Raw genomic sequence first — 26,623 nt, 5'->3', positions numbered from 1 at the left:
TTCACAACAGATCAAAGTAGACACCAAAGAAGAATAATCGTATTCAGAGCAGATACTCTTCAAAGAATGTTGTTGCAAATGTAGGTGATATGATCAGGACCCGATCTAGGGGAGAACAGGTCAACTTAGGCAATTTCTCGAAAAGGCCAAATTGTAGGGTAACAAAATAGGGTTATTTGAGACAGGTTACTAAAAAAATAATTTCTTTTTAAACAAAACCAAAGCGGTGAATTCGAATTATTTTTTACATTTATGCTCGTCATCAGTGTATTATAATATTAAAATAAATACAATAAGCACCAGTCCGATTAAACGACTATATTACGGATAATTATGTAACATTAAGAGGATATAAAAATTTAAGTCCTTCTCTATCACAAACGTATTTATCAAAATTCAAAACAATTGGTAAAACATTAAATTGTACCAAACAACAAACAAAGAAAGAAACACGCTTCCTTTGACATTTCTAACAATAGTAATGGTTGTCATTGTTAAAAGCGGCAAATATTGTTTGCCCGCAACGACAAAATGTCTGGATCGGACCCTGAATACGGTAAAGTGTTTCATCAAACATACTCAGCTTGCGCCATTGATAAGAGTCATAAAGGGCGAGATTAAAACGCAAGATATAAGCAGCGTGTTAATTATCTGCCTTGTGTATATAAGTAATAAATATTCATGAAAGAAATGAAGATTATAACGGGTGTGATGAAAGTCAATGCTCACTCGTAAGAAAGAGTGGGTGGGATAGAAAATGAGAAGGTGATTTATTAATAAGTAAGCACATTTTGCTTCAAAAATGCATAAAAAATTTTAATTGAAAAAAGCACACTCACACTCAACCATAAAACACGCATCCACGCACGCACTTCTGCACCCACACACGCACGCACGCAAACATAACAAGGAACAAAGAGATGTTTCGTAGATATGTACTTACATTATTTGGAAATATTTTAATTTAGGAAACGAATTTTGCCCCGCATAATTTTTTTTTTTTAATTATACATATTTAAATGTTGTTTTAAACAAAATTAACCTTTTGAGTTTAACTAAGATTGTGTTTTAATTTAACCAATTTGCGTGGGAGGTTTGTTAGTATACCTTTAAAGGTAATTTAATTATTTTATACCAAGCGTAGCTGAAATTAGGTTTTTTATATTTTAATAAAATACCTTTATGAGTTTACATATTTTATCATCCAACCGCCGAAGAAAGGAGGATAATGTGCTTCATTTGGATTTCTAATGCAGCGTGAAGTACAGAGAATTTCATGATTTCTCTGTCCCATTCGTGTTTCAACCGTGAAGCAGTTGTGTTTGCATGGCTGTGTTTCGGTTTGAAAAATGGGATATGGCAGTGAATTTACAGGGTACAAAGGAATAACACCTGACTCCTCAGGATTGGCAACGCATGGGTAGTATCATTGGCGAAACTGTATACTCTATTATGTCCATGATACTGCTCATGTCTATAAGCGACGGTTACCACTTTTCATCAGGTGAGCCGTCAGCTTGTTTGCCATTCTAAGTTGCATAAAAACAGAATGAAATTATACATTTTTCTTACAATTTTTCTCATTAAATAGCAACATTATAAACCCAGCGATAGAATCATAAAAAAATTATCAACTAAAAGGGCTCGTAAACAAGTCTATTTAATTAAAGATGACTTTTACTCCACTCTATTTAAAATCTTATTAAATATATTGAAATATAATGTGTTCACGACTATAATGTCTGACAGGACAGTTAGAAGCATTTGTCATTAGTTGTAATCGTGTTTATGTGACATTAAAGATTCCTACTTTTCACCTAGTATATTAAAATCAACGGAGCAAAATGCGAGCTTTGCGGAAACATTTATTTTATTATTATCGACGTTTTCCATTACCAGAAAGTTAGTGGAAAATTTAAAATATCAACATCTTTGGTATCAGTGATATTTGAACCCTCGACCTTTGCGAGTTTGATAATTGGTTGTTCATTGTTGTATCAGCTGTTATTTGATCACTGTTCAACATAGCCTCCCCCATAAGAGGGGTTTTACCAGTAGTTACCATGCTAGACAGGCGGATTGGCAACCGCAGTTTGGCTTCTGCTGTTTTAAGAGAGACGCTGCTACCCATCCTTCCACCATAAGCTCCCTTAGTTGCCTCTTCCGACACCAATGGAAAAAGAAGGGTAGCTAATTACACTTATTCTTTATTAATTTAAATCAATACTTAATTTTTTAAATAGACCAACGTTAAATACAGTGCCACGTCGACGCCTGGACGAGCTTCATCAGCAATGTAGCGGATAATACTCTTTGCGGATTAAAACTTGAGCCACCTATGTACGTAGCACTGTTAGGTATTCTGTACTGTAAAGAACTAATAAAATATAATATAAATTGTATAATAGTATCATTTTCCTTCTGTACTTTATTAGTCTTTTTTTATTTATCCAACTTAGAATAGCTGACGGCCCGCCTGATGGAATGTGGTAACCGTCGCCTACACAAAAATATTTGATTTGCTATAAAAATAATTCAAAATACTATCCAAGTGATTAAAAATATTTAGTCGGTGTAATACTGTTTATTTATCATTTTATATGTCAAAATCTATAGATTACTGTTATAAAATTTATTACTTTAAAAACCCTATATAATTTAGAAATGTATTTTTGCTTTAGTAAATATATGTAATTCTTATGTCAGTCTCATACATGATCAATTTTGTTGCTTCGGGCAAAAAATAAGCGACAATGTTGGCTTGTTTTGCCACTCTCGGCAATTGCCCGGCTGGCGTCACCCTTAATCAGGCCCTGACTCTAGAAACTTTTATATATTTATACAAATAATTTTATCTGTCTAAACAAATAATTATAGAATCTATTTGTAAACCAATGACTTTAGCAAAAGTGAACAAAACTTATTTGTGTAGAGATACCTTTAATATCTCAGCCGTATTTTTATTATTACAGCGTGACTCAGCCAAATAGAGGAAAAAAGATCCTTCTATGAAATAAACGGGCTATTTACCTAAAACTCTTTTATACAGAGAAACCTCAAAATGTCGGGTCAAATGGTCAGTGGACTGCAGAAACAATCGCTCAAAGTTTTCGAGCGAAACGAGATCTGGTGAAAGAAATAGAAACTTTTAATTGAAAAACAAAACGCTTCTGACAAAAGCGTCGCTTTTTTTTGGCTGAATTTCCTCAAACTCAAGGAGTAATTGTATGACCGTAAAATGAAAAGTCAGATTTGAATTTCTTTAATTATTATAAAAAGGCCCCTTTTAATAGAGCTATTCTAGAATTATATTTAATTCTTGAAAACTTTCTACTCGTTTTTATCATAATCATTTCTTGCTAAAAGCAATTTTATATCATTCGACTAAGGTTGATTTTGTTCTACAATTATTTAATAAAATTAATTAACTTTCATGTTCAATTGGAAATCTCTATATGTTTAATATAAAATATTTTAGGCAGATCCTTACTTATAAATGTGAGTGAGTTTATTTGTTTGTTACCTTATAACGCCTTAACTGCTTAATCAATCACTAGGAAGTTTAGTGTACACGTACTATATGGGATGGAGAAAGACATAGGCTACTTTTTGTCCTAGTCAGTAAATATATCCCCGTCACGCGAACGAAAACGCGGGTAAAAGCTTGTTAAAGAATAATATAACAATAAACAAGGAAGTAATAGCAACGAAAATATATTTTTGAAGTGATTTTCTTTTTGTAACTCGATTACGTTGACTCGATTCGTTGCGAATCGATTTTGGCAATTCTCTTTGCAATTGGGGAGATTTACTCCCTTGCTGGACCCATATTATATTTTGATTACTGAAACTACCGTTTCCTTGTTCGGTGAAAATCCTTCTTGTTGCCAGGTGAATTCAAAAAAGACCGTTTTCAATCGACTTCACAATAAAATTAGAATACTCTCAATTTGGCTGATTTAGTTCTAAGATATCTTGGTATATATAAGGTATTTTATATAAGACATATGAAAAATTATATGTCTTACCTTAAAACTGCGCCATTTATAAACCAATTTATAATTTTTTTTTTTTTTATTATCTGAAAGAATATACTTTTTTCTTTATGTAACTTAGAATAACAAACAAGCTGACAGCTCACCTGATGAAAAGTGGTAACCGTCGCCTATAAATATGAGCAGTACCATGGATATAACAGAGTATACTGTTTCGCCCATGATACTCCCCATGCGTTGCCATTCCTGAGGACTCAGGTGTTATTCCTTTATACCCTGTAAATTCACTGCCATATCCCACCTTTCGAACCGAAACACAGCCATGCAAACAACTGCTTCACGGTAGAAACACGAATGGGACAGAGGTACCCAAGCAAACGACTTTTGTACAAAGTCTCCCACTGGTAAAAACTATCTATATTCTATATACATAATATAAAAATTAATGCCACTTTTCGTTGTAATTTTATAACTAAAGAACGGGCTCACCTATCCAAACCAAATGTTTAGGCTTTGTTCGGACTATTTAGTAGATGGTTTATGTGAAGTTTGCACAAAATCGGTCGAGCGGTTCTTCATTTATCGTATTTTTTTGTAACAAATGAATTCAATAAATGACGGATCATTTTGTTAATGGGGTTTTTTGTGTCAAATTCTAACTTTTTTAAGATGGGGATTGTGCTGTCAAATTGAAACTTTTTTCAGCGTTGACAGTACAAGCATGTTGTTATGTCATTCATGGGGTCATTTCATTTTGGACGTGCTTCGATTGAAGCAAATTGTCAGCGATAATGATTGCTTTATGTTTATATTTTTAAACTTTAATATACTTTTTAATTTTTTTTTATTATTTCACTTTATACGTAGCGAAGCACGTACCGGGCCGCTAGTATCTGTATATAAACACATCGTGATACGATTATATGATAAAGTGTTTATTTCACGATATCGTATCGTATACACACATAACGACAGTACTAAAGTATTCTCTTTCGACTTACATCATCATTTCTCTGTATACTCGTATTTCGCCACATTTGTAGTAGTTTTTCTCTTTTTTGCCTCAATAAAAATTGTTCTCGTTTCAAGAATCTAACCCTACACAGCGGCACGACCTACAAACACAAGCTCTACCAACTGTGGCCTGTTTCTTTTCAGCTATAAATGAGTTGACTATGCGTTTCCCCGGTCTCGTAAATGGGGGCCGTATAAAAATAAACATTTTGAGAATACTCCACTAGCAGTGACTCTATTCTGTGCCGCCACCCTTATGAATTAGTTTTGCTGACGTAATACCGCAATTTCGGCTACTGAAAGACATAGAAACTCTATATTTCAAATTATTTATTTATTCCTTATTGACCATAATACAAGAAGTTGTTTGGTATAAAAGTCACATCAGCAAACATACACACATATCTGTCACGCCTGTCTCCCATTAGGGTAGGCAGAAACAATGAAACGCCAAATGCTTCGATTCAAACAAACCTCTTTCGCTTCTTCCACATTCATCAATCTTTTCATACACGCTCGCCGGTTACAGGTACTTTTAATTTGGGCCTTCTTCAGCACGTCGCCTATTTGGTCAGCAATCATCGTAAGGCAATTATATTATCGATAAAAGTAACGGTTTAAATAAATTAAGAACATACAAATCATTCAGTACGATGCCCACGGCCACTGTCAACCATAGTACGGCTCGCCATCGACAGGAAGTTCACCCTCATACCTTACAACCTAAATGGTCGCGTACAACGCGGTTTCAGAGATGTTTTCTCCCACGAACACTCAGGTTATGGAATGAGCTCCTTACCTAGGTTTTTCCAAGAGATAGGTAAAAGGGGGGTACAGAGGTTTCTTCAGGGTCGGCAACGCGCACGTAATACCTCTAGTACTGCAGGCGTTAATAGGCTATGGTAACCGTTTAGCATCAGGTGGGCCTTATGCTTGTTTGCCACCTCAGTGGTATAAAAAAAATCATAAATAATTAATTTTATTGTTACCTAAAAGATTCGTAAGCACACATTATATTTTTATATACATAATAACTACCTATAACGACTAAAGATCACGAATTGATCCCGTAACTAGTCGAGCTCTCTCGATCTAATTACACGTAAGTTAAACTTATTACACTAAGTTGTATATAACTTAGTTGTACTAACGCCATATCCCACCCTTCAAACCGATTCAGCCATGCAAACACAACTGCTTCACGGCAGAAACACGAATGAGACAGAGGTACCCAAGCAATCGACTTTTGTACAAAGTCTCCCTCTGGTTTACATTAAGTCTTATTAAAACAGATTACAGTTGCTTACTCTGATGGCCATTATCATCTCAAGATTAACGATACATTAAATACATTAATTAAGTGAATAGTTTACAGCAGACGTAAAGCCCGCTCAACATCAAGTGTAAACCCTCGTCTAAACAAAGGCAACATTGAGAAGGATTTGAGATTTAAAGAGGATAAACGTTATTACAGTATTACTGCAAACACTTAACAGACATTTTACGGATATATTTTACTGAACTAGGTCCGGAACTTGCGGAAGTCCATATCACTGTTTTTTTTTTTTATGAGTGAAAATGATATAGCAACCTTGCCTGCGCTATCGGTATACAATCGGTATACACTGGCTGGGTACCAGTGAAAGATGATAGATGAGGATGAAAAAGCAGGCCAGTTAGCCCATTGTGACGAATTCAATGATAAATTAGTCACGATAGTTTCCAGGAGAAACCGCGTGGAGGTCGACCTGATAGGTTACGTACGTACGTAGTACGTTTTCTTCTATATAAATATATTTATTTCCTTTATCAAGCTTGAATCATTTTCTCGTGGAGTTTACTCGAATGATGTTCTTATACTCATCACTTTAATTTTCTTTCTTTGCCACAATTATTGTTTACACATTCACCCCCTTCTTGGCCATATCATCTTTAACACAATCCATATATTTATTTCTTTTATTCATGTAAACAAAAACCTCCTTAATAATTATTTTTACTGTTAAGAGTATTTTCTCACTTTCTTTTTCAAATTAGAAATATAGCTCGAAGGAAAGAGACAAAACGCTTCAATAGCAAACATAGGCTTTTAAGACGTTTGACATTTTTCGGAACGTTTTTATAAAATAGTTACCATGTGACGAATTACGTGAATTGAGACAGGACTTTTTATTAATATTACTAGTACAAAATTTCGAGTTTTATTTCGTAAATAAATAATGAAAGACCATAAAAAATATGCACTAATAATGATGTCGCAAAAACAAGTTATGCTGGGCGTTAAATTGTTCAAAATTCAGATGCGCAACCTCGTTTCCGACGACAATGCCGCAAAATCACTGCGTCGACGTGAAGTTCGACGGATTTTAGTGAATAACTTGTACTCAGTACGGCCCTGATGCCCGTTTGGTTAACAAAACTCAATTCACTAAATAAATTACCGGTTATATCTCTCTTTTCTCCTTACAAAATTGTTATAATCAAATATTCTTAATAATATCTTTTAAAGAACACTTGTGATCCTCTAAAGGTTTTATTTTATTGTATAATTTTTATAAAAAAATTGCCATAAATGTCTTATCACGATTTATAATAGCATTACATTTTACTTCATCTTTTTTTTATACAACTTAGAATGGCAAACAAGCTGACGACCCACCTGATGGAAAGTGGTAACCGTCGCCTATAGACATGAGCAGTACCATGGACATAACAAAGTATACTGTTTCGCCCATGATACTCCCATGCGTTGCCATTCCTGAGGACTCGGGTGTTATTCCTCTGTACCCTGTAAATTCACGCCATATCCCACCCTTCAAACCGAAACACAGCCACGCAAACTCAACTGCTTCACGGTTGAAACACAAATGGGACAGAAGTACCCTTATAGCACTCTATAAACGAACGCGTCTAAGAACAATCCTTATAGCACTCTGTAAACGAAGCCTATGCCCAATATAGGACAAAATAATGACTAAATTAATTATGAGCTCCAGAAAGCAACTTGCCATAGTTCTCTTGGGAACGGGAGACAATGAACTCGCGCGGGGAGGCAGCTTGTCCAAACTAAATAATATTATAAAGATGAAAGATTTTATTTTTTGTTTCGAATGGATAAAATCCAAAAATATTTAATAATTTTTTTACAATTCTTTCATTTATAGAAAGCTACATTATCAATGGGTAATATAGGTTATATTTAAAAATAAATAAAGACTTTCTACCTATCTAGGTAGAAAATTGATGGTTCCTCCTATGAAGCTAAGACATTTTGCTAGTTAAGTTTTTTTTACTAAGGGCCCCACGATTGATCACCTCACCATCATCATCATTTCAGCCATTATCCGTCCACTGCTGAACATAAGCCTCCCCCCCGTAGACCGCCATAAGAATTTGAGGTTGCAATGCATTTGAGGTAATCACTCCATCTAGTGAGAGGTTGTTCTGCACTGCGTTTGCCCGAACGAGGTCGTTACTTAAGAAACTTTCTTCCCCATCGGTTATCGGTTCTTCGAGCTATGTGACCTGCAGATTACTATTTCAGCTTGCTTTACCTTGTGTATTATTTTTTTATCATCCTCACCTGATGGAAACTGATAATGTGACCTAAAATGGAGCTCGCGGACCCTCGAATAGCCTTTTCACACTTACCTTAAATTGCTGTACATTATTTTTGGATGGAGAAATATAACCAGGGAGAGAATTTCACTCTTTTGCCGTACGTTGGAAAACGCTTCTAAGCGCGTGTGTCCATTACATAAGTAATAAAGGTGTCGTTTAATACTCACATACTTTCAAACAAGTGAGGCAAAACACAAGTCTGCTTACCTGAAACAAAATGATAACAATTAGTAAATCTATTTAATGAAAAATTTTTTTTTACAACTTAGAATGGCAAACAAGCTTACGGTCCCCCTGATGGAAAGTGATAACCGTCGCCTATAAATATGAGCAGTACCATGGACATAACAGAGTATACTGTTCTGCCCATGATACCCCCCATGCGTTGCCATTCCTGAGGACTCAGGTGTTATTAACAATATTAACACTTGTACAAAGTTTCTGTTTGGTGATCTATATAAATAACATATATATATATATATATATATATATATATATATATATATATATATATATATATATATATATATATATATATATGTATATATATATGTATATATATATAAACATTTCTGAAAAAACAGCGACTACAACCGTAAACAAATTTAATGTTGAATCAACACGTGCTTTAAAAAAAATAATTTTCATTTGACGATGATGATATCAGCCGTTACTTTCCAATGCTGGATATAGGCCTCCCCCTATTTGGGGAGGGGGTTTGCTATCTAATCTTGTATCTTGCCAGTACTTTTCAATTGAAAATAATTTCGATTGAGAAATACTGGCAAGATACGAATACGTAGTTTTTATTACACGAATTAATATTAAACAATACTATTATTTTTGTAAATTGCTTATTAATAAACTAAAACGGAATTCAAAACGTCCATTCGATTCCCAAGTGACAAATACATAGGCCATAATTAAAGATGGCCTGGCCAGTGGAAAATGGAATAGCAATGAGACCAGAGAGGACCTTCGACGAGCAATCGATTGCCGATGGGCGTTATTGGAAACCACAATGATATCACGTTTCGGATATTAAATGCCGAGGAAGGCATTCCGAAAACGATGTGCGCTCTATACGTACATTCTGTTTTACATTTTAACATAATAATATTGGAATATATTATTATAATATTAATTATTATTTATTTATCTAGTCAAATATAAAAATGAATCGCTGATTGTGTTTGCTATGCGCAAATCTCGAGAACAGCTAAACCGATTTCGCTAATTCTTTTTTTTTAAATATTCCTTGAGGTACAAGGATGGTTCTTATAGTGAGAAAAAATTTAAAAATTGCCTGAAAAAATCTAAAAACAACACTTTCCTATACTCCCATACAGACGACTCGTAATAATACTTAAAAGTCAATTTGACACTTTAACACCATACCATAAAGTTCAAGTTTTAGTGGAGACGTTTCGGGAAGGTAAAACAATTGAGTGACGTGGCACAGCGTTTTATAATTTATATTTTTTGACACAATATAATTGTTGACTTATTAACTTTCTTTTTTCTTTTTCACTTCACTAGCTGACCCGGCGTCCCGAATAGCAGAATAAGGAGAGAGACTCACCAGAGGGAGACTTTGTACAAAAGTCGATTGCTTGGGTACCTCTGTCCCATTCGTGTTTCTACCGTGAAGCAGTTGTGTTTGCATGGCTGTGTTTCGGTTTGAAGGATGGGATATGGCGTGAATTTACAGGGTACAGAGGAATAACACCCAAGTCCTGAGGAATGGCAACGCATGGGGGGTATCATGGGCGAAACAGTATGTGTGTGTACTGTTATGTCCATGGTACTGCTCATGTCTATAGGCGACGGTTACCACTTTCCATCAGGTGGGCCGTCAGCTTGTTTGCCATTCTAAGTTGTATAAAAAAAAAAAAAAGTATTAAATAAAACTAAAAAAAAATAATGAATCGAATGTTAGGCGGTACGAAGTTCGCGGGGTCAGCTATTTTATAATATATATACATATTTTTGGTGATCTTTACAGATTTACCATTGCACTCATCATATATACATTATATATTACATTATATAAAACAAATCAAAACAATCGATTTTGATAAAATCTCTATACGACCAGTCTGTAAGTATATCTTTTCAGGTAAAAAAGAATTTCCTATATATATATATATATATAAAGTACTCCTTTTTTCTGATATCAGTTGAAAAATATAATTATTATTAATATAATAAATACGAGTGTTTCTAACAAAGAGTGGATGTACATATATAAATTGCTCTTTTACGCAAAACTAATTTATTACACAGATAAGTTATATCCAAATTTAGCAAATAGGTTTTATGTACTGAATCACATAAGCGGAGCCATGGGATATAACTAGTAAGTTATATAGTTTTAAAAATCTTCGAAATAGGTTATATTTTAACATAACAGACATTTATAACCAGCAAATATGCCGTGTGGCTCCGGCACAGAATGAGCCACCCCTTCCTTTCCCGTGGGTGTCGTAAGAAGCGACTAAGAAAGGGCGAGGGATAGGCAGCAGCGTCTCTCTTAAAACATCCTCAAAGGCCTAACTGCTGTTGCCAACCCGCCTGCCAAGCATGGTAACTACTGCTAGCTACTACTACTGCTAATAAAACCAGCAAAACTTAAAAAAAAATAACAATAACCAAGAAAAAGAGAAAATATCTCGACCTAGCTCACGAGGTGACCGAAATGTAGGGGGTGACGTCCACCGAAATCATTCCAATCGTTATGTCGGTGAACCGTCTTATCCCAACCAGTCTGGAACAACATCTCAGACGGTTGGGATTCCGAGGCGGCTCACTCCCGGGAAAGACGCAGAAAGCGGTGCACTTAGATTCTGCCCGCATTGTACACCGGTTTCCCTCCCTATGGCCCTGAACCCCGGCCGACTGTGCTTCTGCCGGGGGTTAGTTTGCCATCTCCTCTCCTTAAGAGGAGAGATGTGAATTTTCTAGAAATTTAAATAATAATAATTCTTTATTTGGAACAAAAACATCGGTTACAATATTATTGAAAAACGATGATATCCGCAGAAGTACGTAAAGTAGTAGACGTGTAAAAGTTAAAATACTACAATAGAATTCCCACAATGCGGTTCAATTGAAATTCAACGAGGTGAGCGAACTTTTGAATGGGCGACTATTACGACATGCTTCATACGTAACATACAAAATGCTTGTATAGCTTAATTTAGAATAGACCAGAGGGAAACTTTGTACAAAATTCATCTGCGACCTCAATCTCACTCGTGTTTCCACCGTGAACTCGTGTTCTTGCATGGCTTTGTCCAGGTAATGTGGGATATGGTTTAGAAATTTCAGAATAACAATAATTAATTCCATAATTGCAAAATAAATACAGATGAAATTTTAAAAGTGGTTCAAAAAGAAAAAAAAGTATGTAAAATTTTGTATAACATTTTCTTCTCTAGGACATCTAGTTTCAGATAAAAAGTGAAATCATATTAATAAAATAATTTAAGATTATATATTTCTATAATATAATATGTAGCTAGATAATATAGTTAATTATTCCTATATATTAATTATGTACAAAATAAGGCGAGCGAACGAGCGCCTACCTCATACCGCGATTAGTAAATTCTCTACCTACCGACTTGCGAAACAATATCACTGTTAAAAACATAAAGTTTAAATTTACTGTCCAACCTTGCTAAAACAGCAGAATATTAATGTAAATATTGACATTTGAGAACGAAATGTAAAGTATCATACACAAGCCCAAGAGGTTTAAGTGGTACTAAAAATCCAGTATTTTTTATGTATTTATGCATGCATAATTAAAAAAAATATTATATACAAATATGTAAAAATTTGTAATCTATTTATTATATATATACACCTTACAATCTAGGTACTATCAATATTAAAAACAAGACCTTAAAGTTTATATATTCCATTATTATATTCCACAAAAAATTTACTTCAGCCGTAATAAAATCAGTTATTAAAAAAAAAGTTATTTTGAAATTAAACTACTAAATCCATTTTGATAAAAATTCTATAAAACCAATCTGAAAGTATATTCATTCAGATAAAAAAGAAATTTCTAAATTCGGTTTATAAATATGGGAGTTATGTGATAACAAACACAAAAAAAATACAATAAAATTAAGAAGTTTGACCTTTTTTGAAGTCGATTGAAAATATTTTTTAGGTGGATAATAAAATATAAAGATAATAAAATATTATATAAGTGTTTTATGGAACGTAATGTAAAAGCTGGTACATTTCCAGATTATTAAGATGCACCTACAGATTTCCAAGCTGTTTTAATTTGGATTAAAAAAACCCTTTCAAAATTTATATAAAATACACAAATACCTTTTTAAATAAAAAATTAAGGAGCCATAACGAAAGTCCCTTCCAGGAGTACATCCTATCAGTTCTAAGTAGATTACAGATGATCATCCCTTTTTGAAGTCGACTGAACAGCGGCTGATATAAAAATTCATCAACGTTAGCAACGATTTTTAAGCCATTTCCGAAAGAACGCACTAGATTCGTCTGCATTTTTGTTTTACGCGCTCAATTATGACGACAATTCTGAGTCGATTTTCGTAATTCTTTTTGCAGTCAACAGGATTTACATCCCGTGACAATCCCGTATTAATTTTGTGATGACTGCAGCGCCCATTTCTCTATGCGGAACAAAAATTGCTAGTAGGTAAGTAAAATCCACTTATAATATAACGTGTTGTAAATTATAAAATGTTATAAAAATTTGCAACATTGTTGATAAAATGTCACTAGGAGTCTGGACACCAGACGAGTAACTCTAGACTTCAAGTTACAAGGTCAGGTTCAAGTTAATAAACGTACATGCAAAAGAGATTTAAAAGAATTACTGTTCAATTTCTTGCAGGCTCTTCTCAACAGATAACAATCTAACGAACCCTGCAGTAGAATAAAAAAGAATGACGATCTAAAGTGCTTGCAAACAAGTCTGTTTGCATAAATATGATTTGAATTTAAATATAGGCGTGAACTAAATAACGGTCAGAGATTCATAAATAGAGAATTTAATAGAACTAATAGTGATCTCTCTTTAATATCAAACTACAAACATTCTAATGGTACCGGAATTGAATTATATAATTCTAATCAACTAACTGATAATAATAATAAATTTATTGCCATCCTTCACAGAAATTATAATGTACATATATCAATTAATAAATATATTGTGCAGTATTAGTATGCGCCTGGCAATAGGTACAATTTCAGCTTTTGCTGGACTGATGTTCGTTCAGCGCTGATTTTTAGTTTGCACCTACACGGAGCACCGTTTCATTATCAAATATTTATATATATTAATGTAGATATTACACAAAAAGTAAAAAAAAGAAAACAAAAACTCAAATAAATAAGTATAAAAACAATGAATAAAAGAAAAAAAAAACAGAACAAGAATCCAGTGTACCAACAAATTAATGACAAGAAAAATCCTTAAAAAGAGATACAATTTGCGAGTGCACTACATTCCATGATGAGAGCCAGCTTCACGATCCGAGACGATAATATGGTCTTATGCGTAATACCTAATTCAGTAAAATAAAGATTAAAAGAAATAGATCAAAATACAGTGGAGATATGTTCATTTATCTATTTTAATGACATCTGACACATTTTTTTCCGCTCACAGTCCATAATGGTTCTCGGAATAGAAAATTACATATCTCGAAAATAAAATTATCCGAACAAACCCGACGGTAATGATTTAAAGAATTCATATTTCGAACGAAACAATGAGAAATATTTTCATATAATTATGGGAAAAGTCTTTGGTCTGTGCTCTTTAGAAACTGAAGAAGCAGCGCCAGTGTCTACGTTACTAGTGGTCCATTGAGTAGTAATGAGAGGGGAATGCTTACGATTCGGATACTCATTAACATACAGATTGAAACGCCGCCGAGACGCTCCCACAGGCTTGATAATGAACCGGATTCCGTATACAATTGAGTTATCATCGTCTACACTAGTGCGCAGATGTCGATTTAGTTACAAAAGTGGAGTGTCAAGAATATTTTGATATCTAATTAGAGAATCTCAAAACTGAGGGATTTTGATAAGTACCGTGTTATTCAGCGTTGCTAGATTAGGTATTTCTCCCAAATTTCGGGTGCTTTTTTCTGTTCGTGAAATTTTGGAGAAATTAAACTAAAGAAATTTTTGGACAAAAGCGAAATGGACTTGGAGAAATTTCGGCAATTTTATTTATTTATTTATATGCTCCTGTACATTCACTTATAATATAGATATTAGGTTATAACAAAAATGTACAGATGCGATCTTATCCCTTAAAAAGTTTTCTTTAAGTCAACCTCAAAAATAAAGTTTTGTATATAAAGCATATAATTTTTTGGACCGTTTTGTGTATTTGTAAAGTGTATATAGATATATAAAAAATATATATGAATGAACGTTGATAAAGGTTGATTGGTAGTGAATGTCTATAGCATTAAGTCCGCCTTTTGTACATTTTATTACCCAATTTAGTATAAATAAATAAATAAATTGAGAAAGTCAAACAAAAAATGGGACTAAAATAAAGAGAGGTAAAAGTAGAAATAGAAGTTATTTTTTGTGATACATGGTCAAATGAAGTGAAAAGTGATAAATGTTTGTTATTGAGTGTTTTTTTTTTATTTCATCATTCGTTTTGTGATTCATGGGAAAATATAAAAACGTAGTGGAAAGAGATAAGAGTTTGTGTAACGGGGTAAAAGTAAAGGGAATCGTATCGACTGGGAGAAAAAATATTTGATATTTGGGTAAAAATAAAAAATCGTGTCTAGCAACTCTGGCGCTACTGTTAGGTTAGCGTAAATTAGCTGTTCCCGCGACTTCGATGACAAATATTGCGTATGCTACATTTTATAACAAATTGTTAAACCAAAAGGAAAGTTTATATATATTTGTTTTTATTTTATTTCCTTGTTTCCATGTCCTCACAGAATACATCTTAATTAACAACTAGTAACAACTTAACAAATAGTAAACATTCCAGCTCTTGTTAATTCCTTCAGAGAACATATAAAGAGATCAGTATCTCTATTCGAAATATTTAATGAAACAAGTGCTCTAATGAAAGATGCGTGATGGAGCAAATTTGTTTAAGCCTTATGTACGGCAAATAACACGTGACGTGAAGATGTTTGTTTATTTACCTACACAAATACTCTTGAAAAACTAAACAGGAATAAATGAAATTAAGTAAACAAACAAAATCGTAGATTAACAAAACTTAAGCTACAAAGAGTAGAAAATCTTATAATTATACACATATTGTCATACCTGTGTAATATAATAGTGATATCAACGTATTATCTAAAATACATTAGAAACTAGAAATTTTGTACAAGAGTTCCTTGTACTATATAAGTGGACATTAAAGTGGGATTCTCCATAAATCCCAAGGGATTTTTCGAAGCTTTCACCATATAGATGAATTTCTTGGAAACAGTATTCAATATACATTATGGTTTTATTAAATTTATAGTAAGGGCCTGCAATTTTGTTTACGCCGATACGATTAAGCCCCTTTCTAAGTTAGAGTTTTTTAATATAAATAAGAAAAAGCTTTCCACTAGAGAAAGATTATAAAGGTACTGGATTTAAAAAAAATACCAGCTATCATTTAAAAAACATGTGCTATTACAAAACGTACCTCTAACCCATTTGTGTTTCTACCGAGAAAAAGTTGTTTGCATGGCCGTGTTTCTGTTTGAAAGATGGGATATGATAGTGAAATTGCAAAATACAGAGGCATAATACATTAATGTTCAGGAAAGGCAACGCATGAGAACGTCATAGTATACTATGTTTTCTCTATGGTACTGTTCATATCTATAGGCGACAGTTACCACATCCCATCAGAGTTTCATCTTTTAAAAAATTGAAGTTAATATCTGATTCAGTACTAAGACTAAACACCGGAACAAAGCATTTCTTATTACAAAAGTTTGAAAAGTGCCTACGCATCGAAAAAAAAACAACGCACATTTTTTCGGAAATTATTAATTTTCATATAAAAACACTGGCGTTTTAACATCCTCGAAGGGAAAAGTGATGTCTTTATGCCATTGAAGATTTATTAAGAAAACATCGTTGACATTTTCGTACTTACTCATAAATTTATTATAAGACATCAAAATACTGCCGCTGTTACGTTTATTTGAATTGTAGATGACATTTCAATAACTTTTGGCCGTGTCCGTAATCTTTGGTTTTTCCACATTACATTACATATTCTGTTCATATAATTGTCGAGTTTTTATTGAAGAAACAAAAGTGTATTATAAAAAAAGTTTTTATTTTGCAAGAAACACACACATACATACAGGAATAGCAACGTACGAAGAGTATCATGGGCGATACAGTAAACTCTGTTATGTGCATGATACTATTCATGTCTATAGGTGACAGGTACCACTTACCATCAGGTCGGCTTCCATCACCTCAGTTTGCCATTTTATGTCGCAAAAATAATTACACACACAAACGCACAAGCACACGCACACACAGACTAATGTGCAACTATAAATAAAAACATTACATCACAAATTATCATATAACGTAATTAGTCTATCCGAAAAAGGACTGGAAAAATCTATTGAGTTTACACTAACGATCTAGCATATAATTGCTCGAAAGATTAAGATAATTAGGAACAAGGTAATAACTGTAAGGAGTTTTGTCATTAGTATGTTACTGCTCTCAAGTTTGTGTCAGTTTTTAACATTGTTCAAACACCTGTGTACTAATAAATGACCAGACTATAAATATTTAAACAATGCAGACCCAAGTCAATTTAGAAGAGTTCCATTCTTAAAATAGTCCGAATCGATTCAGTCGTCATGTACCTACACTAAGTAACGTGCCTTATATAGCCTTTGTTGGTCATAAAAACGTAAAAAAGGAAATTTATTTTGCGTTAAAGAGATCATCGATTTGATTCTCGGGTAAACTTCTTCAGTATATTCTCTAAAATTTTTCCTCATTTTTACACATCTTAATTTAGGATTAGGCAAAAAAATATAAAGGAAATATTAAAAACAGTAAATTAATAACAATAAGTGCCAGATAATCACACCAATTGCTTTATCCTCAAAATTTATCTTATATTATGAGGAACCAAGCACCGAACAACCGAGAACACCAGACCTGAGCCAATTCAGAAAAGCTAATTTCCTAAATTGGCCCGAGCGGAACTCAAACCCCAAACCTCATTCACGCAAAGCAATGTGATCGGCACCATTACGCTATGAAGACCGTCAAATTAATTAATATGGTGATGGACTCAGATTATAAGTAATGAAGTAATAAAGTACTCTCCTTTTCATCCTTAGGCTCTCATAAGGACTAAGTTGACCCAGCACAACATAGTTATATAAAAGACAAAAAACTCGAAATAAAACTTTATGCATAGTCTTATGCCATACCACCTAGTCAATGTAGTTTTGGTAAACTAACGCCATTCTCTTATTGGGAGGGATACTTATCCAACCCATTAAATATATACGACATGGTATACATTAATGATTCTAAAAATAATGTCATGCATATGAAATATTATTTTCTAAAACGTACCTCATTATCCTTAACAGCTATAGCACTATCAGTCTTTCCTATTTGGTCAGTTTTCAGAAGTCTCTCTTGCATCTTACTTGCGTCTACCACAATTTCTTTGCTACTTTTCCTAGAATGGTTTATAATATCTGGTTTCTCTACGTTCATCGAATTACTTGCATTTTCATTGCTACAGTTCTCTCTTCCAGATTTTTTATCATCATCCGTACGTAATTTATCACTGGACGATTTCCTTTTGAAACAAGATATCGACTTCTTGTCTTCCTTCTTAGCTGCATTACGGCTAATTGTATCATTTTTATCACATTTAGCATCATCTTTTTTATGAGTCTTACCTTGTTCAGGCTTCAGTCGTTTTTTCTTGCCATTCCATTTTGAATCTACTGTTTTAGAGTTATTACTATCATCACTTGTACCTACGCTATCAGAACAAACGGGGTTCACTAAGATTTTCGTTGATTTTGCTTTTCTTTCAATTTTTCGTAAATTTAGTAGACTACCTGATGGATGGACGTAGGTTGGTGAGGAGTTTAAAGACGAGCTGTCCTTTGTGTCTTCACTAGCTCTTCGGACAGGTTTTGGTCTCACTTTCACGGACTTTGCAGTCTCCGTTGTTTGCCGTATCTTGGTATTCGTGCCGAGTGGTCCCATTGTGATTGGAGGTCCACCTTTGAATAACAACGCTGTCTCCGTCGGTTGGCACACACAAGCTAACATTTTCATACACACATTAATTACTTATCACTATTATCACTGACATATTTTTGGTGTATTGATATTAGTTATCACTCTGAAAATATACTATCACTATATATTTGTTAGTCTTTGATTCAATAGACTGGAAATCTTTGAGTTAATTAAAAAAAAAGGGGGAATGCACATAACAAAAATAATATTTCACGTTTCAATGTTATGAAAATATCTCACACTTGGAATACGAAATACTCGAATATTACATGGGAGTTTGCCAACAAAAGGAATATCTCGCTAAAAGGGCGCATTTACATTATTATTAGATGTTAAGAAGACACGTGCTTAGTGCGCATTGTAACATCCAGTGTGCCCATATTTCATGGATATAAGACAAGGCCGCATTGCCGTGGTGGCTATGATAATTCTTACTTCATAAAAAACAAAAGTATTATTTAGATACATGTAACAATTTTATTTTATTTCAGCCGTTAACTATCCACTGCTGAACATTAGATTTCCCTATAAGGAGAGTTTTGCTAGTAGTTGCCACGCTTGGCAAGTGGGTTGGCAACCGCAGTTAGGCTTTTACATATGTTTTAAGAGGGACGCTGCTGCCCATCTCTCTACCATATGCTCCCTTAGTCGCCTCTTACAACACCCACAAGCAAGGTGGTCCATTCTATGCCGGGACCTACACATGTAACATTATTTATTATTTAGCCGTGTAGTTCTGGCATAGAATGAGCCTCCCCCTCCTTTCTCGTGAATGTAAATAAGAGGCGACTAAGGGAATTTAATGGTCGAGTTTTTGCCAGTAGCATTCCTCTTAAAATATCGCCAAAACCTATCTGCGATTGCCAACCCACCTGCCAAATTTGGCAAATATTGGGAAAGGGATTGTTAACAATGGAGTTTGATAGCCCCATTGCTAGCAATATGCCCTATTAGGTCGACCTCCACAATTCATGTTGAATTCGTCACGATGGGCTAACTGACTTACTTCATCCTCACCTATCATCCTTCACTGGTGCCCCGCCGATGTATACCGATAGCGCGGGTGGGGTTACCATTCTATTATCACCCATTAACCCCCCCACTCTTAATGGGGGAGACTTATGTCCAGCAGTGGACTGTTAACGGCTTATATACTGATAATGATGATTACGTTCTGATCATTAATATACAGTTAATAATGTCAAAAAGAAACTAATTACTGTTTCATAAAAGGAAAAGATTATCTTTTCCAACTTGATTTATGTGCGGTACGAGGGATTTTTAGTTAAGTCCTACTGAGCAAGTTTAATAGACAAATAAGCCGAAACTTGCCGCAAACATTTCTCCCGGAGCTCTTTCGGAAAGAAAAACTTGAAGGCTTAAGTTTATCACGTTCTATATTATCTTGTATAGTTCCTATTAAGCTGTCTATACATATATATATTTGTACATATAACATGTGGTCCCGGCATAAAATGTGCCACCCCTTCCTTTCCTTTAGCTAAGGAAATTTAATGGTAGAGAGATAGGTAGCAGCGTCCCTCTTGAAACATTACCAAAGCTAACTACGGGTGCCAATCCGCACGCGAAGCATGACAGTTACAGGCAAAATCCCAAAAACGGAGTAACGTCAGTTGAAAAATGTAATTAATATATATTTAAATTGATTGATATTTAATTTAATTAATTTTATTAATTGACTCTCATATTATATGTCAAAAATATTTGACATAAAAAGACAACAATTTTTATTTTTCTTATTTGTCCAAATACAAAGACATTCAACATACTTTTTCGGCCGTAAATGGGTCACAACGCCAACTGAAGCGATTCCGACAAAAGACACCTCGGTAAATATAAATCGAACACACAAACTTGCCAACTGACAATGATATGAGATCCACTCAAATAGTCTCCAAGTTGATGTCGTTCTAAGAAAGTCATATTTTAGGGCTTTTTTTTCTTAGAACTCTTGGCAAGTAATAACATAATGTATATTGTGTACCACAAAAAGAAAAGTTATTTTTTTGATGGGTGAAAATGGTATGGTAACCCCGCCTGCGCTAACGGGATACGCTGGCGGAGCACCAGTGAAGGGTGATCGATGAGAATGAAAACAAAGCCAGTTAGCCCATCATGATGAATTTATTAGGAATTAACCATGATAGTTTCAGGGGGGAACCGCGAGAAGGTCGACCTGGTTGGGTATATTACTAACAATCCCTTTCCCAGTTTACATTACAATAACAACACAGTATACTCTAAAATATCTATGGTACAATTCCTGTCTATAGCGACGCTTATCACTATCCAACAGATACGCCGTCGACTCGTATGTCATTCTAAGTTGAAAAAAAAACTTATTTCAGTTTTTTTTTTATACAACTTAGAATGGCAAACAAGCTGACGGCCCACCTGATGGAAAGTCGTAACCGTCGCCTATACACATGAGCAGTACCATGGACATAACAGAGTATACTATTTCACCCATGATACCCCCCATGCGTTGCCATTCCTGAGGACTCAGGTGTTATTCTTGTTCATTCTGCTTATCCTCCTTCTTCATACCCTTCAAACCGAAACACAGCCATGCAAACACAACTGCTTCACGGTTGAAACACGAATGGGACAGAGGTAACCAAGCAATCGACTTTTGTACAAAGTCTCCTTATTTCAGTTGTGACAAAACAGTTATTTTTATTTAAAAATTTACTTTAGTTTTTAAATCAAAATGACTGAAACGATTTAGATAAAATTTCTATTGGATCAATCTGTAAGTATATCCTTTCATATAGAAAAAAAAAATCCAATTTCGTTTATAACTTATAGAGTCGTGAGATAACAAACCTAAAAAAAAATAAACAACCGAATTGAAAACTTTCGCTTTAAAGCCGGATGAAAATCAGATTTTTACCTAGAAATTGTTAATAAAATAATAAAACACAAAAAACAAAAATGCCAAAAAAGATTATTTTGTTTCAATAAACAACATGATTTTTTGTAAGTTTGTACATTATTAATTGTATTAGTCATCAATCTCCGACTTCCATTCAGTCCACGCACGTTTTGCTTCATCTCTAAACGAGGCTTCTTCAGACAAATCAGTAAATCGCTGCTAAACTAACTAGTCATGTGGACTTCTACAATATAACAGTTTAGTAAAATATAGGCCCCTTCTTACCCTGCGCCTTCGTGACCCGAGTATCGCCACTCGTAACAGGAAAGTATCAAGCTCGGTACGTACATTTACACATACGTACACATTTTATATGAGTAATATTATATCTAATGTGAATGTGAATGTGAGAAAGTCTCTGTTTTCCGCGCTTAGCCTCTCATTTGGGCCGTTGTGCGTATGAGTCGTGGCTAGTACAGCCAACCTAGCTCCGCGCAGTAGCGCAGAAGCTTCCTGGGTTCTTCACAGGCCTCACGGAGCGACCTCACCGTTCCGAGGATTTCTAAACGTTGATGGGCCCGTGAGCAGCCGTTTCTTCGGCGTCGAAAGAGCCTCGACATAGAGAGCTGTCTGTGGCTCCTGTTGTGTATAAATGTTTGTTTAATGGACAATGGCCCGTTATTGTCCCTATCATTATTTTGAGGTTTTTTCTATCTAGATGTAATAAACGTTTTGATAGTCGTAATATTATATCTATATACTATATAATTATTATTATAAGTAGCCATTTGTGGCAACCCTAGCGGAGTGAAGTACGACATGAAGCGAGCATACTTCCTCCCTAACTTCCGAACTTCCTTCCGTTACTCAAGTGCCACGCCATAAATAGTCTTACGTGACAACAATATAATATTATGTACACAATTCTATGTTATTTAGTTATATGACCAGCCCATTGTCACATAACTTGAGGAACCGACAACCGATAGGGACGAAAGGTTCTTGAGTGGCGTCCCCGTACGAGCAATGACAGTGTAGGACGACCCCCCACTAGATGGAGTGACGACATCAAATGCATTGCAGGGAGTCATTGGATGCAGATGGCTCAAGACCGTTCCTTATTTGTTACCTTATACATAGGAAGTCTATGTATGAGGTAACAAATATAAAAAGAAAAAAATATACAAACGAATTAAGAAACGTTTCCATCTCGAAGTCGGTTGAAAAATAGATGTGTGCAGAAAATTTAATATTTTGTTCTTAATTAATTTTCCCTCCTCGATTTGAAAAAAATAATTGGTTCAAATATTACAACAATACCACCTTTACGGCATCATTCAAAGAGATCAGACTGTGAAAAGATCGTATAAACATTTTACGTGGAAAATACTGTGGTATAAAAGACCAGAAAAAGCCCATTAGACGCGTTATTATTCCACTCGAGCTTCTGACGGAAAATTAAGAAAAATGCCCCAACACAATGCCTAGTGAAATTGTGACTCCGATGGCTTCTGCGACCTTAATCAGGTTAACTTTTTAATTGTGAGTTATCGAGATAATCGTTTCTTTTACTACGCAATATTTTCGTTGCAGATAATAATAAGTATTGTATTAGATTACAAAATAGATGTCGGTAGGGGCCGCCCTAGACGGACGTATGTTGACCAAGTAGGCGACGTGCTGATGAAGGGCCAAATTAAAAGTACCCGTAACCGGCGAGCGTGTATGAAAAGATTGATGAGTGTGGAAGAAGCGAAAGAGGTTTGTTTGAATCGAAGCATTTGGCGTTCCATTGTTTCTGCCTACCCTAATGGGAGACAGGCGTAACAGATATGAACGTATGTATGTACGTATGTATTAGATTACAAATAATAATCAAAAACAAAGGCTTGCAAATTATCTGTCATAATACATTCATTATCTACTCTAAATAATTTAAGATTCAACTTTTCAAAAAATGTGTGATCAATTATTACATAAGATGGCTCAGAGAAGTGCACCTTGTCGATAAAAAAGTAAATGTGAAAATCGGTTCAAATCCCGAAAAATAATAAAAAAATCAAGGCCAATTGAATAACTCCTTCGTTTATAAATCGCTTAAAAGTACCAGCAGAATGAGATTTCTCAAAACTCACGCTAATTTGCAATCAACAAATGTATAACTAATTTAATATGCCTCACTTTTATCGTCTGCGGATTTAAACATGTTTGTTTAAAAAAAATTAAAATCAAGCTTTTATAATACTCACAATCACGCGGTGGCGGTCATTTTGAAAAATACAGAATATGGCGTATTGTATTGTACTATCACCGTAACTAAAGGTGTACGAAAAATTCCAGCAAAATCGATTCAGGGAAGCTTTCTTTAATCCAGCTTGCAAAATTTGATCTAATAAACTAACTAATATACATCGCAAGTTAAATAAAAACATGTAGAAATCAAACGAAACGAGAACCACCTTTTGGATATCGCTTAACACCAGGGGAATGAGATATCACGGAACCGACTCTTGGTTGCAATCAACAAGTTAACTTATTTAATGTGCGTCGCCTTTAACATCTGCGGCTTTCAAATTGTGTAGAGCAAAAGACTCGTGGATCCAATTACGTAAGAATATTACTTATGTATACCACAATGCGGTATAAGCTGTGAACGAGCCAAATTCTTATTTCCCTCGCAACAAGAAATCAGTGCGCATAACGCATCTCATAATGCGAGGTAAGACGCGAACCGGCGACATAGCGGCGCAAAATTTAATCCCGCGCCACCCTCTCACTCGTACCATTGACTTGGCGTCCACACCCCCACGCCTGTGGAGGGTAAAAAATGTGTTTTTCTTAAACACCCGCCTACTTCACCTGACTAGCCAGGGAACTGATTAATAAATATGATAATATGAACGCAGATAAGATTATGTCTGAACCGTTTTCAGGCGCGTCTATTACTTTTTTTTTTATATATTTAAGAAAGGCATTTTATTAATTGTTTCCTGTCAAAATTAAAATATGTAAAATCCTCACTAATCCTTATTCCAACTAATTCTGTGCATAGGGAAGTGAGTTTATTTGTTTGTTTGTTTATTACCATTTAGTGTAACGTCTCAACGACATTTTTGGTATACACGGAGTATTCGGGATGGAGAAAGGTATTTAAATTTTTTTTTTCACTGTTTGGATACCGAACGGTTAACACTAGACTCCAAGTAGTGATCTAATAATTTACCTGAAGATGCCTCGTTTAGAGATGAAATACGTGTCACAAAACGTGCATGAACAAAATGACTGTCGGAAAATGATGGCTCATAATCATATCAATAGGTTGTGTAACTTCTGATAGCAATAGTGGTGGTCAATCTTCGAGTATTGAGATGAAAGAGATTGTTAGCAATGTAGTTTGACAGCGCCATTGCTAGCAATATACCCTATTAGGTCGACCTCCACGCAGTTCCCCCTGGAAACCATGGTGAATAATTTGCTTGCTTTATCCTTCATTGGTGCCCCGCCGGTGTATATGGATAGCGCAAGTAGGGTTACCATTCCACTATCACCCATAAAAAAATCTTCGAGTGTTGGCAGTCACACACATACTTATGGTAGCAGAATTAAACAAAATAATTGTAATCAACTAACTTAATATTTGTTAATCAATTAATCAATTTATTCGACACTTGCTGGATCTAGATCCCTTTTTATAATCTACTATATTTACTACTTATATTGCCGATGTTTCGACTTGGAATATATCACATTATGATCACGACAGAACTAAAGTGAGCTGCGTCTTTTTCTAGTTAAGTTGCTTTAAATCCCGAAAGTGTATTTAAAATATGTGTAAATAAAGAAGAAGTTTAAAATTAACTGCTGGAAGATCTTTTTTTAAAACAATCACGGTGAACACTGATTGAGTAAGTTTGACACCGCTCAACCCTTGTTATGAATATTCACAGAGATCAATATTAATGTAATTATACTCGAATAAAGGTTGCCAGATTCGTTTACTTATCAAAAAATTCTGGATTCTAATACCAAAAACGACATTTCACTATTTAAAAAAAAACAGTTACGTCACAATCTGGCCCGGCTTTTATTAGAATTTTCGAAAATAATAATATAGCCTCTGTTACTAGTTGATAACGTAACTTCTTATAGGTGAAAGAATTTTTAAATTCAGTCGAGTTTATCCATTACATTACAGAATTAAAGATATAATTGAATAACATAGTTTTTAACAATTTACAGTTACAATTTTTATTTTACACCAATTTCATTATAATGTAGTCTTTTTTTAATGGATGATAATGGAATGGTAACCCCACCCGCGCTATCGGTATACACCGGCGGGGCACCAATGAAGGATGATAGGTGAGGATGAAGTAGGTCAGTTAGCCCATCGTGACGAATTCAACAAGAATTATGTTTGTTTCCAGGAACCACGTGGAGGTCGACCTAATAGGGCATATTGCTAGCAATGGGGCTGGTCATCTTCATTGCTAATAATTCCTTCCCCCCCCCTACATTATAATGTAGTTTATTGGATAGGCCGAATCTACAAGTAACAATTTCCTAATTATTAAAATTCTTAAAGCCGGAATCCTGGTTGCGTCAACGAGCCAGTGTCACAAATACCCTCCTTCGAGAATCGGATAAAAAGGCGAGGTATGGCTAAAAGTGAAGATGGTGACAGGTCGGCCGTAAATTACTGTGACGTCATAAGGGCACCACAGCGAGCCCAGTAATTAAATCTGGGCGTAATTGAGCCGCGATCGATGTCCTGGCCGTGTCCATATTT

The 26,623-nt window shown here is 34.6% G+C and overlaps 1 protein-coding gene across 11 annotated transcripts in view; it reads right to left on the bottom strand.

The window, feature by feature from the left end:
* Positions 1-26,623, bottom strand: part of LOC113516486 (apoptosis-stimulating of p53 protein 1) — a 459,324-nt gene that overhangs the window by 100,521 nt on the left and 332,180 nt on the right. For 3 of the 11 annotated variants that reach the window (XM_031910962.2, XM_031910964.2, XM_052894325.1), the window contains exon 2: positions 18,252-19,041. The exons of 5 other annotated variants lie outside the window; for them this stretch is intronic. In XM_031910962.2, coding sequence (XP_031766822.2) covers positions 18,252-18,974 — 723 coding nt within the window. In that variant the 5' untranslated portion in view covers positions 18,975-19,041. Of the gene's footprint in view, positions 1-18,251; positions 19,059-26,623 lie in introns of all 11 variants that reach the window. 3 more of the 11 variants (XM_052894324.1, XM_052894329.1, XM_052894326.1) reach the window with 1 other exon arrangement.

This window comes from Galleria mellonella, unplaced genomic scaffold (assembly GCF_026898425.1).
Source record: "Galleria mellonella isolate WM207_F2 unplaced genomic scaffold, CSIRO_AGI_GalMel_v1 utg21, whole genome shotgun sequence".
Lineage (NCBI taxonomy): Eukaryota > Metazoa > Arthropoda > Insecta > Lepidoptera > Pyralidae > Galleria > Galleria mellonella.
This window is presented reverse-complemented; position numbering and strand designations above follow the sequence as displayed.